Source organism: Pelophylax lessonae, assembly GCF_965119305.1.
Source record: "Pelophylax lessonae genome assembly, chromosome: 4".
NCBI lineage: Eukaryota > Metazoa > Chordata > Amphibia > Anura > Ranidae > Pelophylax > Pelophylax lessonae.
In genome coordinates this window covers 611,784,015-611,802,934 of record NC_138771.1, presented here as the reverse complement: position 1 = coordinate 611,802,934, position 18,920 = coordinate 611,784,015, and the positions used below count along the sequence as shown (strand labels likewise).

The 18,920-nt window shown below is 42.2% G+C and overlaps 1 protein-coding gene across 4 annotated transcripts in view; it reads right to left on the bottom strand.

Annotated features, from left to right (window-relative positions):
* The window catches only part of LOC309553574 (A.superbus venom factor 1-like), a 1,719,715-nt gene that overhangs the window by 723,105 nt on the left and 977,690 nt on the right, over window positions 1–18,920 (bottom strand). For all 4 annotated transcript variants that reach the window (XR_014225177.1, XR_014225178.1, XR_014225179.1 and 1 more), the window contains exons 14-18: window positions 11,156–11,317; window positions 7,794–7,923; window positions 6,831–6,905; window positions 1,211–1,322; window positions 395–480 (exon numbers count right to left, since the gene is read on the bottom strand). Coding sequence is in view for 1 of the 4 variants with exons in the window: in XM_082254846.1 (XP_082110972.1) it covers window positions 395–480; window positions 1,211–1,322; window positions 6,831–6,905; window positions 7,794–7,923; window positions 11,156–11,317 (565 nt within the window). In the remaining 3 variants the exon portion in view is untranslated. The remainder of the gene's footprint in view (window positions 1–394; window positions 481–1,210; window positions 1,323–6,830; window positions 6,906–7,793; window positions 7,924–11,155; window positions 11,318–18,920) is intronic.

The window sequence follows — 18,920 nt, the reverse complement described above, 5'->3', positions numbered from 1 at the left end:
AGAGTAAATCCCTTTTACAGTTCCAGATTTATTGGAACCCCACCCTCCAAAACTAAGAAAAAGTTTTTTTCAGGTGTCTTCTAGAACATCTGAAGCCTATAGTGCTCAGTTATGCAAATACTGTGAAGGACTCCTGTTTCTCACAACTGGTCGCTAAATGTGACTGGTGCCTCACTGACCAATAGCGAAACATGGGAGGATGGAGAGGGTAGTCCAAAGCTTTACAGCTGAAATTTACATTTTACAGAACCCCTATGCAGTGGAACACCTATAAAGCCATTTGGGGTTTAAATTTACTGTATGCAGAAATATAAATAAACACAAGTTTTGGATTTTAAGCACTTAATGCCATAGGATTGTATTTACAGGATTACATTTAAAAATGTTATATTACCTTTATTTTCAGAAAGACTAACAGCAAGGACCTCCCAGGTGGTGATGGAATCTTTCAAGAACACATTGAGCACCTTGGTTGAAATTCTGAAGGAGGAAATTCAAGGAAAAAACAAGTTCATTTCTGCACTCTCACATTCTGCATTATGAATTTCTGACAAAGCAAAAGTGCTATAATGACAGTAATAATAAAAATAATAACAATTTGAACCCAGTTTCATAACATTTAATTCATTTGAACTGCTTTATTTTATTTTGGCTTCCTACACCTCACCTCAATATATATATATATAGGCGGAGAGAAATAATGATTTACTGACTGTTGGTAGTTTAGGTGATTAAGCTAAAAAAAAATATTCAGATTACACATAAAGTTACAAACAAAGGTCTCCTCTCCCATTACAAATTTTAAAGAGGATAAACAAAAGCTATGTTTTCATAGAGATTGTCTAGTGGGGCAGAATTAGCAGGTTTTAGAGAAGCATGCCAATTGCACCAAACCAAGTTCATATTATCCTTCTTTAAGAGCAAATTGAAACAAAAACCTAAATGAGCGCACCAATTCACTACCAAATCTGGAAAAACTACAAAAAATCTTTACGTAGTTCAACCACAAATAACACCACAAGCAGGATTTTACCCACTGAGTAGATTTGCCCCCACTTTCTGATGTAAGAAATGAGGTCCCTACCTATCCAAAATGAAAAAAAAAAGCAATTGAACTTGTTCCTTAATTCATATCACTCTGCCAATTATTTGTCCCTAATAATGTTTAGCAGATCTATTTAGATAGGAAAGAAGAAAGTCTAGGCATTACCCATCCTTATCCGGTCTTTCATTCATTGCCTCTATCTTCCAAAACCAGGATTCAGGAAACTCACTTCTGGATATAATATCAAAGTCTGGGATGTAGTCATCATCATCATTACCTGCAGAAGAGAATATAAAAGTTCAGGATGAACATGCAACAGTTCTAGGGGTTAAACCATCCACTTGCTTTGTATCTGATTAGATCATCTTCCTTTTCTGATCTCTAGATCTCTATTGGTGCATATTGTAGAATGTCTATGTTTTATTGTTTCCAATTTCCATGAGTTTTCCATTTAGAATGCTAGGTTCTTTTAACAACATTCTCCTTGGTTCTAGGGCTTTTTACTTAAATTGGACCCTGAACGTTTTTTGTATTTCTATATGTCTGCTGTAGGGACATTAGATTCTACTGCAAAAGAATTGGTGTGATTGTTTTGTGTGAACTGTGAGAGCCTATGGCAGTAGTGGTTCCATGGACTTTCTTAAAGGTACCTTGCTACCTTGATATGCATCAGGAAGACAGGGCTGTATTATAGCATCATACCAGCTGTGTTTTTTTTTCCTTGGGAGTTCTGACCGGACTAGTTAAATAAACTGGATGGTAAGAGCAACAGAGGAACAGGAGAGTGCCTCATTACATAGAATCTCCATGAGAGGTAAACAGACAGAGCAGTGATTGAGCTTGCTTAAAAAAAGGGGGGTCCTCCAAAGGAGTTGAGCTCCCATGCAAAAGGGGCACAGAGGTGATTTCATGGTGGAGATGGATTGATTCACTGGCAGCAAGATTTTAAATGAGAGCAAATTTAAGTTGTGTGAAGCACAACAGATTTTTTATTGACTGGAGGACTTTCTGTACAGATATATGTGAATATTTAACTCTTTAAAATCAACTGCTCTATTACTTTTAGGCATGTGTTTCTATGGACTGCAGTTGATTTTCAGAAGGAAGTGAGTTTTCCTTTAAACTTGCCGATAAATGATAGCAATAATGTGGACATGTTTTTAAATTCATAGTGGCCTCCACGTGTTCATGCCCCTGTAAACACAATTTTGGACTTTTTTGGTGTAAACCTGCAGCTTCAACTAGTCGTGGTCTTCAGAAGGTCTGCACTGCATTGAGGTCACTGAGAACTGTAACCAGTGGATCCAATGGTATGGGTGGAATGGGGCTGAAACATTTCTGTGTATGGGGGTACCATCTTTATTCTGCCATCCAATTTGCCTTCCCTGCAACTCTAATTAGGTTCCCTTATTATTTTGGGTTCCTAATTAACACAGACTGCACAAGAATTAGGCCAGACCCTCATTGACAATCATCTCCCATGTTCTCATATAAAATTCACATTGCCACAGTGTGACATTACTTCTTACTTCTTCTCAAAACATCCACACCTTTCTGAAACTTCTTCTTCTCAATGTAGGTGCAGCAATCCAGGAAGGCATCCATGCACACCTTGTCCTTTATAATATGGGTATAGTGGAAAAAAGCAAGCTCTCTGGGCCACTGTAGGGGGATCGGATGTAACCAATATACAACCAATGGTCAGACAATAAAATGGCTCATGAATTTAAAAGGATGGTATGATATAAATCATATAACAGAACAATCATATACATGGAGAACAATGGAAGATATTCAAGTCTATAGTAATAAATAAAAAGTCCCAGGGAAGAGACAGTGTGCCAATAGGAATAGGATGTAAGACTGCAGTAAGGACTAGCTCCACAGCATAGGGAAGTCAGCTCTGTGGGAGAAAGCATATGAAGAAACAAGCAGAGCGCCTCTAAGTGCAGTATTGGTTTATTCCAGGGAAGCACACAATAATATAAAAACTCACTTGGCCTTAATGAGGAGTTAGAGATCAGCACCCTTCTATATGCATTTCCCTTACATCTCCATCATATCTCCTCCGTATTACTCTATTTCACAATAGGTATAATATATTTTTTATTACTTGATTTTTTGCTATCGTTTAATTTAATTAATTTAATTATCTTTCATATTTATTTTTCAAAATAATTTTTATTTTCTTTAGTCTTATTTTTATTATTGTTTTTATTATTATTATTTTTTCATATATATTTTTTTTATTATTATTATTACTATTTTTTTTATTTTTTATTTTGAATTTATTTTTTATCTTTTATTTTTTATTTTATATTTATTTTTGATGATTACCCACATATTTTTCTTTCTCTTTACCTTGTTCTATCCGGTTACACTATGTATTTTAACTGATTGTTAGTTTCTCTTTTATATAATTATAACTCTAGATGCACAAATTTCCTTTTTCAGAATATATGGTATTGTCTAATCCGCAGCCCATTATTATTTGCCTTTAGCACTCCCATTGTTTCTTTAATTGGCTGGAATGTTGATTGAACATGCCCCTTGTTTTATCCCAGTTTGTATAAATTAGGCTCTTTCCTTGTTTCAACCATACCTACACTTGAGAAAAGAGTGTGCATGCCCGCTGTGAGCTTGGCGCATGCTTTGAAATGCATCGTGTCATTTTCCCCGACCTAGTGACGTCACACGGTGCACGCTGCGTTCCAGCTTGGTTCCCAGAAACTAGCCGAACCCGGAAGACGCAAAGCCGGGCCTCTCCGTCTCCCGGCTTAATCTACTTGGCTACAACCACCATCACATCTCCGGACGCTGGATCCCACAGCCATTCCCGCGGACCACCGGACTTATACTGAGCCTATGATCTTTTACCCCATGTGAGTTTTATATTATTGTGTGCTTCCCTGGAATAAACCAATACTGCACTTAGAGGCGTTCTGCTTGTTTCTTCATATCTATAATATGGGTGGCTCTTACCTCACAGCTGTGACCCATGGGGTTCTCCCTCATGCCATCTTTGCAGCATTGTCTTACTGGCTCTTCATACTTGGCAGCAAAAAGTGTATGGTGAGAACCATTTTTAAAACTGTCTCCAGCCCCAAACATTACCCCCTCACCACCTTCTAGTTAATCCGCTCACTTTGAAAAAGAACCTAAATGGCCCAGTTATACATCATAGGTCATGTAACATATTGGGTCCAGAGTCTTCTATTTTCTTTATATTCCCACATCGCTGTCCATTGGTGGGGTGCACACAAATCATGAGGACCCCAGTGGCAGCATGATGACGTCAATATGATGGGAGTAAAAAAGTTTGGCTGGTCCTGAATGCAGTGGTGAATTACCAGTGTGTACTTCTGGAAGAAGTGCTGTGGCCTTTACCACAACATCAGACTCAAATAATTACAAAAGCTTGTTGGAGAGTTTTTTAAACATTGAGATTGGTAGGGGAAGGGTTGGTGGGAGATATTGGAGGTGAGTACTAATTCACCCAGTAATTGGTTTTAATATGAAACTATAATGGTTAATGGCATAAACAGTAACTCACCCTAGCTCCACCGCACTGTGGGAAAATAAAGAGCTAAGTGTCGGTGCTCAGGCTGAACGTCCAAACCAAATGTTATATGAATAAAGCCGGCACACAAAGTCTTCTTCCAAGTAAAATGCTTTATTCCAACATGGATAGCGGTGACAACGTGACAGATGTTGACGCATTTCGGCTTTACGCCTTCCTCATAGCAGGCCGAAACGCGTCAGCATCTGTCATGTTGTCACCGCTATCCATGTTGGAATAAAGCATTTTACTTGGAAGAAGACTTTTCGTGTGCCGGCTTTATTCATATAATATAATGGTTAATGGCCTGTTCACCCCACAGAAATGCAGTCTGGATGCGTTCCAGATGCATTCTGCATGTGCGTTTTTGATGCATCTTCAATGCGTTTTTTCCCTCTTTTTTTCCCCGAAGGTTTACTGGGGGTCTTTTTTTTTGCTGTATTGTGTTTTTGATGCGTGTAAATGCGCTCTGGTGCATTTTTCTGCATTTACAGTACTTTTTTTTCTGCTCTTGAACTAACTGCATTGGAACCCATATAATCTACTTTTCACATATTTTTGATGCAGAAAAAAAACACACTGGACTGCATCTGGTGTGAACCAGCCCCTTATGATCAATTTCGTTTCATTTTTTTCTTCTATTAGAGTATTCATTTATTAATTGATTTATCTTCTATATTTACTATTGTATAATATACATTTTTTTTTATTACATTTTAATGCTTTAACCCTATCCAAAACCTTTCATAAAGTTTTAGCTAGAGCAGAGAATGGCTAGAGCAGGCTTTTTCAACCAGGATTCCTCCAGAGATTGCTGGGGATTCCTTGAGCAATGAGCAATTTCTGAACAGCAGAAGGGGAGCAGCCACTGCTCATGCACCTGAGTGTGTAAATATCAGGTTGAGCATTGTAAATTAAAGCTTCCTTAAGCAAAGCAGGCTTTGTCTTGAAAAATGTAACAAGGTTGTGGGAATCTAGACAACAGGAATGGCTTCATCAGTGTGCTGCTGCTCCTTCACTATCCAATCACAGGCTTGGGGAAACAATGTGACTAAAGGCTAGTACACACATGCCACATATTGGGCGGTAATGGCCAGTTTAATAGAAACCGACCAACATTTGGCCCGTGTGTACGGCAGCCGGTCGATAGAAGTCAGCCGAATGTCTGGCTCCTGACGAAGGGGTATGACCGAAAAAGGTCTGCCGATCGGCATCCGATCAGCATTCTCAGCCACCGGTGTGTTCTGGCAGAACATAAAAGCTTAGTGGGAAGATTGCTGTATCAACATCAGATTGTTAGTACAGGATCTCCTCTCGAGCTCTTCAGATTTTTTGTTCAGCCTGCTCGGTTGAACGAAAAAAAAAAAAAAAACGACCCTGTGCTGCTGCTCCTTCTCTGTTCATTCACTAGGAAGAAGGGATGTGGCTAAGAAAGCCAACAGTCTGCCTGTGCTGTTGTTCCCTCCATATCTAGTCAGAGGCTGGGCGAGGAAATGTGACTTAGGAAAGACATTGAATTAGAAAGACATTGATAGACAGAAATTTTGGCCTGTAATACTACTCCTTCACTATCCAATCAAAGGCTGGGGGAAGAGATATGACTAAGGAAGTGAAACTTTAGTCTGTGCTGCTGTTCCTTCACTCTCAAATCACAGGCTGGAGGAATAAATGCGGAAGGATGCAGAACTTCAGCCTTTGCCGCTACTTCTTCTCTATCCAATCAGAGGCTGGAGGTGGAAATTTAACTTGGAAAGTGGAGCTTAAGCTTATATTACTGCTCCTTCATTATCCAATCACAGGCTGGGGGAAGACATGTGACTAAGAATGCAGAACTTCAGACTTTGCTGCTGATCCTTCTCTATACAGTCAGAGGTTGGAGGTGGAAATTTAACTTGAAAAGTGGAGCCTTAGCTTATCTATCTAATCAGAGGGTGGAGGTGGACATTTGACTTGCGAAGTGAAGCTTTAGCCTATATTACTGCTCCTTCACTATCCATTCAGAGGCATTAGATGGGAACTTTCCATTCCTGTAATATTAGGTAGAAACTGTTGCATTGTAAAGAAGATGATTGCAGCTATGTGAAAGGTAGGACTTCTGGTAAATATAGGGGATATCGCTGAGATGCCGACATTTAGATTTTTGCCTGGAGTATTTCTTTAAAGGTGACATTTACATTTTAATGAGATTACTGGACCTGTACAGATATTACTGAATCATTTTCTCACCATATGTGTTCTGCAGTTCCATTAACTGGGCTGTGGAGCGTCGTTTCCGTGCCACAGGAGCCTCACACAGAGGTTCTAAATTACAAGAAAATAGAATATTAAACATAACATTGTTTCATTTTAAGCAGCATGGAAATGCAGATGTGTCTCTGTCCACCATTCCCATTGAGAGACCTTCCCTTGTGCATCCATCCTAAAGTTGAACTATTAGCAAAAGGTTTTTTTTTTTTTTTTTTTTTGCATTGCGTAAGGTAAGGTTTCAGATTTTTTTTCCCACCATCTATGGGGGAGATTTACCTTCATGTCCTGTCCCATAGCCAAAACAAAAAGTGAGGGAATTCCTGGTTGTCACCAGAACTAATGTTACCCTCTATTACTTTTCTGGGGATTTTATTTTGTTTTTATTTTTAATGATAATGGTAAACAGAACAAATAGAGAGGGGGAATCTCCCTAAAGGCTCGTACACACTAGAAGAAAATCAGGCGAACATTTTCGTCCAAAGAATTTTCATATGATTTTTGTATAGTGTGTACACAATTTTCGACAGCCGATTCTGAATTTTCAGACGAAAATTCTCGAAGGGACAAACTCCAAAATTTTTCTCATACAGGAAAAAACAAACGATTTTTGTTTAATGTGTACCGCTTTCATATGATTTTTGTACAAAAAAAATCAGAAAAGAAAGACCGCATGATCAGAAACATAAGCAACAACAAAAAAAAAAGCCTTTGTAGTACGAAAATTTTCGTATGAATTTTTGTTCATCAGTTCTGATTTGCTGTGAAACAACGAAGAAAATCAGAGGCCAGATTTTCTTATAGTGTGAACCCCACTTCATGGGGGCACAAACAGCAATACCAACTCAATAGGCATTCTAATTCCTCTCCACTCTATCCAAAAATAAAAAATGTTTTTTTATTTGTTATACTATAAAAATACAAGGAAAATAAAAGGGAGCCAACCTGATCTATGCGCAGTGGTCACGTTTGCACTGGATTGAAAAGCCAAACCAGCATCATAAAAAACACCCATACTATCAGCACCACTTCCAGGGGTACATCCAAGATCTGCCTTCTCCACCGAGCTCCACACCTAAATAGAATAGAGAAAGAGATAGGGCGGTGCTTCAAGCCACAATATTCCTTTATTTTTTTTAAATCTAGCTCATATTTATTTATAAACTTAGCGGGGACACATTATTTTATATTTAAATTTAAAGCAGAGGTTCAAAAGGAAAAATATTTGCAAGTACATTTTTTATTTTATTTTTTTGTAGAAGATTACGAGAGACTTTATAAATCTCTTTTGCCAATAAACAATTTTGTTTTTTTATTTTTTATTAGGGCACACTGCTTACGATGTTTGATCAATGCAATGTACACTTACTGCGCATTCTGTAAGAATAAGTCAGGATGCCAGGAATAGGCAAAAAATTTGGGGGAGCATACCCATGTATTTCTAAAGCTGCTGCAGCTATGAACCAAAAGACATGTATATTAAAAAAGAATAGCGCGCAAATGCAAAAGAAATAACTACCAAATCTGAAGACAATCCATAAATAAAAATGGGGGTTTGGTCCCACCATATGGCCATATCGTGCTCAAGCCCACTACTGCGTCAAAGTACCCCCTTATCAGTGGGTCCTACACTATCCATGAAAAAGAGATGAATCCAGCCTTTCTAACCCTTGGAGATAATACTCCTTGCTGGGAAGGATGTGCAAATGCACTACAGGGGACTCCTCCTATATCCACTTGATGGTGGACACTGATTGAGTACAGGTGTGTGTGGGGGGGTGGGGAGGGTTGCTCAACCTCGATAGTCTGGTCAGACCGAATACATAATAAACAGGCAAAAAATTTGGGGGAGCATACCCATGTATTTCTAAAGCTGCTGCAGCTATGAACCAAAAGACATGTATATTAAAAAAGAATAGCGCGCAAATGCAAAAGAAATAACTACCAAATCTGAAGACAATCCATAAATAAAAATGGGGGTTTGGTCCCACCATATGGCCATATCGTGCTCAAGCCCACTGCTGCGTCAAAGTACCCCATTATCAGTGGGTCCTACACTATCCATGAAAAAGAGATGAATCCAGCCTTTCTAACCCTTGGAGATAATACTCCTTGCTGGGAAGGATGTGCAAATGCACTACAGGGGACTCCTCCTATATCCACTTGATGGTGGACACTGATTGAGTACAGGTGTGTGTGGGGGGGTGGGGAGGGTTGCTCAACCTCGATAGTCTGGTCAGACCGAATACATAATAAACAGGCAAAAAATTTTGGGGGAGCATACCCATGTATTTTTAAAGCTGCTGCAGCTATGAACCAAAAGACATGTATATTAAAAAAGAATAGCGCTCCCCCAAATTTTTTGCCTGTTTATTATGTATTCGGTCTGACCAGACTATCGAGGTTGAGCAACCCTCCCCACCCCCCCACACACACCTGTACTCAATCAGTGTCCACCATCAAGTGGATAAAGGAGGAGTCCCCTGTAGTGCATTTGCACATCCTTCCCAGCAAGGAGTATTATCTCCAAGGGTTAGAAAGGCTGGATTCATCTCTTTTTCATGGATAGTGTAGGACCCACTGATAATGGGGTACTTTGACGCAGTAGTGGGCTTGAGCACGATATGGCCATATGGTGGGACCAAACCCCCATTTTTATTTATGGATTGTCTTCAGATTTGGTAGTTATTTCTTTTGCATTTGCGCGCTATTCTTTTTTAATATACATGTCTTTTGGTTCATAGCTGCAGCAGCTTTAGAAATACATGGGTATGCTCCCCCAAATTTTTTGCCTGTTTATTATGTATTCGGTCTGACCAGACTATCGAGGTTGAGCAACCCTCCCCACCCCCCCACACACACCTGTACTCAATCAGTGTCCACCATCAAGTGGATATAGGAGGAGTCCCCTGTAGTGCATTTGCACATCCTTCCCAGCAAGGAGTATTATCTCCAAGGGTTAGAAAGGCTGGATTCATCTCTTTTTCACGGATAGTGTAGGACCCACTGATAATGGGGTACTTTGACGCAGTAGTGGGCTTGAGCACGATATGGCCATATGGTGGGACCAAACCCCCATTTTTATTTATGGATTGTCTTCAGATTTGGTAGTTATTTCTTTTGCATTTGCACGCTATTCTTTTTTATTATAGGAGGCCAGGAATAACCTTGAGGCTTCACAACCAATTTAAGCACTTTTACTTTATTTTGTAAATTTTATTTCACAATAACATTTGTATTGACATTTTTTTATAGGGAATACAGGTAGAAAAAAGAACACGTTCCAGAGTACATACAATTCATTCATTCCGAGAAGAAACAGCATACAGCAAGCGGGAGAGAAATATTTTCAATTCCAGCCTAACATTACTAAACATATTACTGTATGTAGTTTAACATACACTATATTACTAAGAGTATTGGGACGCCTGCCTTTACACGCACATGAACTTTAATGGCATCCCAGTCTTAGTCCGTAGGGTTCAATATTAAATTGGCCCACCCTTTGCAGCTATAACAGCTTCAACCCTTCTGGCAAGGCTGTCCACAAGGTTTAGTGATTTCTTTGTGCACTGGTGCACAGTGATGTTGGAACAGGAAGGGGCCATCCCCAAACTGTGCCCACAAAGTTTGGAGCATGAAATTGTCCAAAATGTCTTGGTATGCTGATGTCTTAAGCCCAACTCCTGAAAAACAATCTCACACCATAATCCCCCTCCACCAAATGATTTGGACCAGTGCACAAAGCAAGGTCCATAAAGACATGGATTAGCAAGTTTGGGGTGGAGGAACTTGGCTGGCCTCAACCCGATAGAACACCTTTGGGATGAGTTAGAGCGGAGACTGCAAACCAGACCTTCTCGTCCACATCGGCGCCTGACCTCACAAATGCGCTACTGGAAGAATGGTCAAACATTCCCATAGACACACTCCTAAACCTTGTGGACAACCTTCCCAGAAGAGTATAAGCTGTTATAGCTGCAAAGGGTGGGCCAACTCAAAAATGAACCCTAGGGTCTAGGACTGGGATGCCAATAAAGTAAATGTGCGTGTAAAAGGCAGGCGTCCCAATGCTTTCAGAAATATAGTGAATTTTGGCTCATCAAACCAGATCATTTATTCCCTGAGAGGAATAAACATTCCAAAGAGGTAAGTTTGCAATGGTAAATAACGGCTTGAGACAGTCAGAGGAGAGTAAAATAAATTAAGAATATTTAGTAAATCTTTAGGTAATACAGGTATCAGGAAGTTTAATCATGAAGTAGAATTTATCTAAACTCTTTTTGGAATAGAGTGGTTATACTCACCTTGCTCTGGGATATCTTGTGCTTGCTGTTAAGTATGTAGACTCCTTTGTCTACAGCCACCAACCCCACATTGGCCTTGTGATCTGCTTTCAGCTTTAACTTCATGGAAGAACCGGGACTTTGAACTTCGTTGTCTCGTTCTGTGTTACCCGTCAACTCCAGCTGAAAAACAACATAAATACATCAGTTAGAAAAACCAAAACTATAAATTTTTGCAGATCTACATGAATTTACACAATATCTGTAAAGTCTATAACATGGCTTTGCAGGTTTTCCTGGGTTCAAGGGACATCATCTGTAGGTACTGCAACAAACATTACCAAGAGGTACTGGGCCAGGGATTGGATATGAGATATCTGCCTCTAATGGGATGGGACCGGCTACTTTGACCTTAATAGCTAAAACACATTTTAGCTTTAGTTTCAAATCTCCAAAACTCCCAGTTGAGAGAGAAAAAGAGTCAGAACATTTTGGACTGCCAGGAGAAACAAGTCCATTAGAGATGTGCACAATAGGAATGATCGAACTGTTGAAAAGTTTGGTTCGACCAGAACACCCAAATTTCCCAAAAGTTTGGTTCAGATTCCTGGACCCCATTGAAATCAATGGGACCCGATCTTCAGTAATCAAAAAACACAATTTTGAAGCCCTAAAACCTATTAAATGCCCCTAAAAAGTGCCTAGGGTTTTGGGTCATGCCCCAGGGACTATGAATCAGGCAAAAAAAAGTTCTTAAAAATTGTAGTTTTTGATAGAGAGCCAATTATTGAAAAAATTATTGAAAAAAAAATGAGATTTCTTTGGATTTAGTGTCTGGGGGGTCTAAAAAGTGTACCTGTGAAGTTTCGGCTCTGTAGCATGTCCAGTACCAGAATAATAGAATGCCAAACCTTCAAAAATGACTTTTTTGCTTAACCGCGCCTTTCTTTTGCTCCTAATCAACTGCACAGCCAATGTGTATGATGGGGACATAATGCAGTGCACTGGGAACAAGATAAGAGGTTTTTTTTGGAAAAAGGTGCTGTCTCTTTAAATGTGGATATAATTAACGGGTGTATTTTCACAATGGGGCTATTATTACCAAATGTTTTCAAGAAGTCAAAAGATGTATGTAGATGCACTTCATTTCATGTAAAATGGTGTTTGGTGCACATTTAACTTGAATTCTCACAAGAAACAGACATATATGCACGGATACATTGAGGGTTAGGGTTAGGGTTAGGGGTAGGGGCCACAGTGTAGTGCACGGTGAACAAGATTAGAGAGCTTTTGGATGAATACTGTTGTCTCTTGACTTTGAATAGAAGTAAAGGATGCTTAAAAATTGGGCCTTTGGTGGTGCCGACGATGCCTTGACACCATAACCCTATTAAAGTGCTGGTCATGAAGGCAATAATTGCCTTTGTAAGGAAAAAAATTGCAATGATATGCATCTGTGAAACAGATGTGCAAAAATTGTTGTTTGGGTGTTGGTAGAGCCATACCACTGTAAGCCCAAAGAGCTGGTGTTGAAGTAGGCGAAAAAATTAAGAAGATGTGTACCTGTGGATCAGGTGAGCAAACATTGTGCTTTTGGTGTTGGTGGAGCCTCCCCACCTTAAGCCCAAAGAGCTGGTTTTGAAGAAGGCGTAAAAATTTTGAAGGTGTGCACCTGTGGAACAGGTGCGCAAACATGGTATTTTTGGTGTTGGCGGAGCCTCCCCACCGTAAGCCCAAAGAATCTTTTCTAGTGGAAACTAAAATGAGGTTCTGTGAACCTAAACAGAACGAGAGGAGGGTTGGAGGGTGGCACCCTGGTCCAGGCTTAAACTGAGGCTCAGCTGCCACATCCCAAGGATAGACTAGTCTACAAGGTCTGCATCAGGTGCATCAAAGCTTGATATCCACGACTGATTCATTTTAATGAATGTCAAATGGTCAACTGAGTCAGTGGAGAGTCTCGTTCGATGGTCTGTGATGAATCCTCCTGCTGCGCTGAATGCCCGTTCCGATAGGACACTGGAAGCAGGGCAGGCCAACAACTCCATTGCATACTGCGCCAGTTCTGGCCAGTGGTCTAATCTTAAGACCCAGTATGCCAGTGGATCGAATTCGTCACATGAAAAGCCCTCTGTGTCACTTTGTGCCCTGACGTAATCGTCCACCATGTGATACAGACCCTGCCGATGCGATGTGGCAGCTGAGAGGCCTGGGCAGTGAGGACTAAAAAAAGACCGAAAGGCATCCGTCAACCGTACGCCTTCTCCAACACTCCTCTCATGATCCACAGTAGAGTCCATGGTAGGTTGTCCCCGCCCCTGCACCCTACGGGAGTCGGGGAACGTGTTCACCAGAATCCTCTTGAGACTGTCCTCAAGGGATTTGATCCTGTGGACTCTCTGGGTGGATGGGAAAAGCTCAGAGACTTTTGACTTGTACCGGTGGTCAAGTAGGGTGGCCGACCAATAGTGGTCAGTCTCTTTAATGGCCTTGATTCTGGGGTCCTTTCGCAGGCTCTGAAGCATGATGTTTTCCATGCGTCGCAAATTTGCAAAGGCCTGAGAAGCTAACTCCTCGGGGTCACTCAAAACGACATGATCTTGAACGTGCTCCTCCTCTTCCCAGCCACGTACTACTCCAAAGTGTCCCGAGGGAGTCAAAATAGGCCTTGCAGATTGCCACATGTCTTCCTCCTCCTCAAAGCCTGCAAAAGTTCCCAGCATAATGGGGTCAGGGATCTCAGGATAAAGGGGGCCTTGAGAGGCAAGGAAGTCCTTCTCTTCCTCCTGCTGCTCTGCCTCCAGTGCCCTGTCCATAATGCCACGCAGAGTGTGCTCCAACAAAAACAGTACCGGTAGGGTGTCACTGATGCATGCGCTGTCCCGGCTGACCATGATTGTGGCCTCCTCAAATGGCGAGAGGACAGCGCATGCATCCTTAATCAAAAGCCACTGACAAGGCGAAAAAAAACCCAGGCGTGCTGAGCCAGTGCTGGTGCCGTACTCACAGAAATATTCATTGAGGGCCATCTGCTGCGTGTACAGGCGCTGCAGCATAGCCAAGGTGGAGTTCAATCGGGTGGGCATGTCACAGACGAGGCGGTGTACCGGCAGGTGAAACTCACGCTGCACTTCGGCACTTTACGACTGCCTAAAGTGACTGCACACCCTTCTTGCCATCCTTAGAACATCCTGCATTCCCGAGTACGAGTTCAAAAACCGCTGTACCACGAGATTCAGGACATGCGCCAGGCATGGCACATGGGTCAACTTTCCCGCCAAAGGGCCGCCAGGAGGTTTGACCCATAATCAGAAACCACCATTCCTGGCTCCTAGACACACAAACTGCAGCACTGTGTGACACCTTTTGGCCTGAGACATAGAAGAGCCCTTTATAAACGCTTACGTGGTACCTCATCGTATTCAAAGGGCCATGTTGCAGAGGAGGGCATGGAGGAGGATGAGGAGCAGGAGGGGGTAGAAGTGATCGATCTACCTGGATTAGCGACACAACCAGCTGTTTGCAGACGTGGGGGCAATACTGGCTGCAGCACCGAGCTCTGGCTACAATCACTTTCCGCTGGCAAGCAGTGTCACCCAATGAGCAGTGACAGAAATGTACTGTACCTGCCCATGTTTGCTTGACCAAGTGTCATCCGTCAGGTGTATCTTACGGCTGACTGACTTGGCCAGGGACTACACTACATTGCCTTCCACATGTTGGTATAGGGATGGCAGGGCCTTACAGGCAAAGTAATGCCGACTTGGCAGCTGCCACTGTGGAACTGCACATTTTGCAAAGTCGCAGAAAGGAACAGACTCTACCAGGTTAAATGATAAAAGTTGCAGAGCCAGTAGTTTTGCCAAACTACTGTTTAGACGCTGGGCATGTGGGTGGAGGGGAGTATACTTTTTTTTTCATTCCAGCATGTGTGGAGTCAAAATTTGCCGTCTAGATGTTACAGCTGGTGGTGTGCTGGAGGTAGATGCGACACTGCCTGCTATATCATCATCCCTGTCAGTGGAGGCTGCCAACAGATCATGAGTGACTATAGCAGGGACAGACTGGTGTGCAGGTGGAGCATGAGGAGGAGCGCAAGGAGGACTAGGAGGCCGACTGACTGATCTTTGGCCCTTTTGTGGGTTCTTCAAATGCTCCTGCCAACGGGCCAAGTGGTGGGTTGTCAAATGCCTGGTTAGGCAGCTTGTACTCAAGTGGTTGACATTTTTGTCACGTTTTATTCCCTTATGACAAATCTTGCAGATCGCAACTGTTCGATCTGCATGAGATACCTCGAAAAAGGCCCAGCAAGAAGAGGTTTGTATAGTGGCCCGGGAGACAGCAGGTGCGGCCTTAGATGGAGTGGGCCGTCTGCTCTCCCCTCTTGCTTGCTCTGCCTCCTCCCCAACCTCAGACCCAACATCAGACTTCATAAAGGACTGAGCATCAGGCTTGGCCCGGGAAACAACAGGTGTGGCCTTAGATGGAGTGGGCCGTCTGCTCTCCCCTCTTGCTTGCTCTGCCTTCTCCTTAACCTCAGACCCAACATCAGACTCCATAAAAGATGGAGCATCAGGCGTGGCCCAGGAGACAACAGGTGCGGCCTTAGATGGAGTGGGCCATCTGCTCTCCCCTCTTGCTTGCTCTGCCTCCTCCTGAACCTCAGACCCAGCAGCAGACTCCATAAAGGACTGAGCATCAGGCTGGAGTAGATGGCCGACACTGTGGTCAAACAGCTCAGCTGACTCCTCTGCCATGTCTAAAGTTGGGTCTAAGGGAGGACTTGAGGTGGACATGGACTCATCTTTATTTGCTCTGCCAACTGCAGAAGACTGACCACTTTTCTCTGCCTGGATCACTGTAGTTGCTAATGATGAGGGTTTGGTAATATTCCTGTACATACTGAGGACGTATAGCTTGGCCACTGCGGGAGAACAATCGAAATGGTGGCCTGGCTGAGGACTGACCACCACGTCCCCCCTTGCCTCTAGACACCCTAGAAGCTGTGCCCCTTTCCACAGCAGGGCCACGTATGCCTTTCTTTGGTCTACCTGACATAGTTGTCACTGAGGCTTTGGCAACCCTGCGTGGTGAAATTCACCTGCAAAACGCACACTGCATATACGACCCAAAGCTGTCGCTAAATACAGCAGATGTGTGTGACGCAGAGTAGCAAAGCCTTTTGCACAGGCGTTAACTTGTCACTGAGGCTTTGGCAACTCTGCGCAGTGAAATTCACCTGCAAAACGCCCACTGCTATGCGACCCAAAGTTGTCGCTAAATACAGCAGATGTGTGTGACGCAGAGTAGCAAAGCCTTTTGCACAGGCGTTAACTTGTCACTGAGGCTTTGGCAACTCTGCACAGTGAAATTCACCTGCAAAACGCACACTGCTATGCGACCCAAAGTTGTCGCTAAATACAGCAGATGTGTGTATCGCTGAAATGTATTTTGCACAATAGCCTAACTACACTGCATATCCCTTTCCTCACGAACCGTTCGATCATCCCTAGTGCACAATAGAAAAATTGGTTTTATTTTATTTTGATTTCATTCATTAAATAAATCATTGTACTTCATCATAATCGTTATGTTAGAAGGATTCATTTTCAGAACAATTTGTTATTTTGGAATAGTAAATATTTGTGGTTCTGAAACTTTTTGTATTTTTGGAAGTCCTGTGATTATTTCATTATTTTGGAAGATTGGCTCTATTTGTTAACGTGTTACTGTAATTTGTTATTTTTGTAAAATTAATTATGCTCTCTGAGTCATCCCTGCTAGTCCAACCCACAAAGAGAAATGGAATGAGCGGATTGGATGATATCAACTGAAGTCACGTGGATCCGAAAGTTACAAATGAAACAAAATTATTTTTGGATTTATTTGTTATGATTATGTTATGTTATGATTCGGAGATTCCGATGGATTCACCTTCATCCAATGCAAACAAAATAAGGGTAGGTTCAGATCTATGCGGTTGTGGTTGATGCATTTTTCAGACACGTTCTGTGGTGCATTTTGCGTTTTTAAACCTGCATTTTTTATGTGTTTTGCATGCATTTTTCATGCATTTTGTGTTTATTTTTTTTTGTTCCCTTTAAAAATAAAAACTGCATATAGCTGGTTGCTAAGGAGCAGCCAGGAAGCCGGCTGCCACATCCGTAACAACTGATGAGTCATCAACTGTGAGCAGGGTTCCTTGCTGACAGCTGAATATAAAAAAATGGTTTGCCGGCAAAAAGAAAAATGGGAATGAAACAGTGTGGGGTCACCCCCCAAATGCATACCAGGTCCTTCGAATCTAGTATGGATTTTAAGGGGAACCCCACACCAAAATATTTAAAGAAATGGCATGTGGTCCCCCCAAAATCACTACCAGACCCTTATCCGAGCATACAGCCCAGCAGGTCAGGAAAGGTAGGGGATGAGCGAGCCTCCGCCCGAATCTTCTGATGAGCAAGTGCCCCCACCCACCTTGTCCGCATACCAATGGCATGTTGGGACAAGAGCCTCTTCCCCACAAACGTGGGCTGTGGTTGTGGGGGTCTGCCGGTGGGGGGCTTATCATACCCCCCTGTGTCATCGACCAGTGCATGCTGGGCCACAGATGTCATGGGGGGTAGTGCCACCAGGTGGCATTGCAGGATGACCCTGTCCCATAGCTATTTAAGAAATGTCACATGGAAGGGCAGGCAGACTGCGGGAGCATTCGTTTTTTTTTTTTCGGGTCTGGCAGAGACGGTGGCAGCGGGATTGACAATGGATCTATTTTTTAATTAAAGAATTGTCAAAAACTCCTGTACTGTCTTTATTCACACTAGGGAGGGGGGGGGGGCTGGGATTTGTTAAACAAGGCTTCCAGATTCCGATAAGCTCCCCACAACCAAATAGCCCTAGCCCCCCTACCCAAAGAACCCCCTTATATTGAGGGCATGTGGCCTGGTATGGTCCAGGAGGAGGGATGAATTAAAAAACGCATCAAGATCCCAACGCTTGCATTTCTGGTGGGAATCCATTGAAGTCTATTACACGCAAAACCCAATCTGCTGTGGGGAAAAAAGTCCCTGATCCTTTAAAAAAGTGCACCGGGTGAAAAACGCATAGATGTGAATATGTAAAATAGAAAAACATGTTAAATGGACTGTGGAATGTTACCGAAAAACAGAAAGCGCACAAAAAAGTACATAGATGTGAACGTAGGGACATTAGGAATTATTATCTTATTTAGTGATGGACGAACATCGGCCGGGGCGGTTCACGAACGTCAGCCACAGATTTTCTCAAATTTGTCCGCAAACCGCAAGTTTGCGGCGGGCCCCATTGACTTTAATGGGAGGCGAACTTTAAAAACCTTTAGGTCATATTTGCAGCCACAAAAGACGTACTAGCTGTGCACAAATAGTCCCAGCACATGGACAATGTCATAACAGAAGTATTGCAATTGGAAAGTTGCCTTAAATTTTTTTTTTTTTTACAGCAAAAAAATGTTTTTTTTTCATACATCAGCCAGAAGTGACAGCAGCCGGTAAATACATGTCAAAAACATATAGGGTCCATTCACGCATCTGTAAAATGGGTCCGCATCCATTCCACAATTTGGCGGAACGTTTACAGAGCCATTGAGTTTCAATTCCAGTCAGAAAAATTAGGCATTCACAGGATAAAGAAGTAAGTGTTGGCCATTCCAGGCCCCAAAAATTAGCCCACATGCGTTTACCTGACAGCTAAGAACTTTGTATTCTGTGGCTGAAGGTACATTAGGCATTCACAAGATACAGAAGTA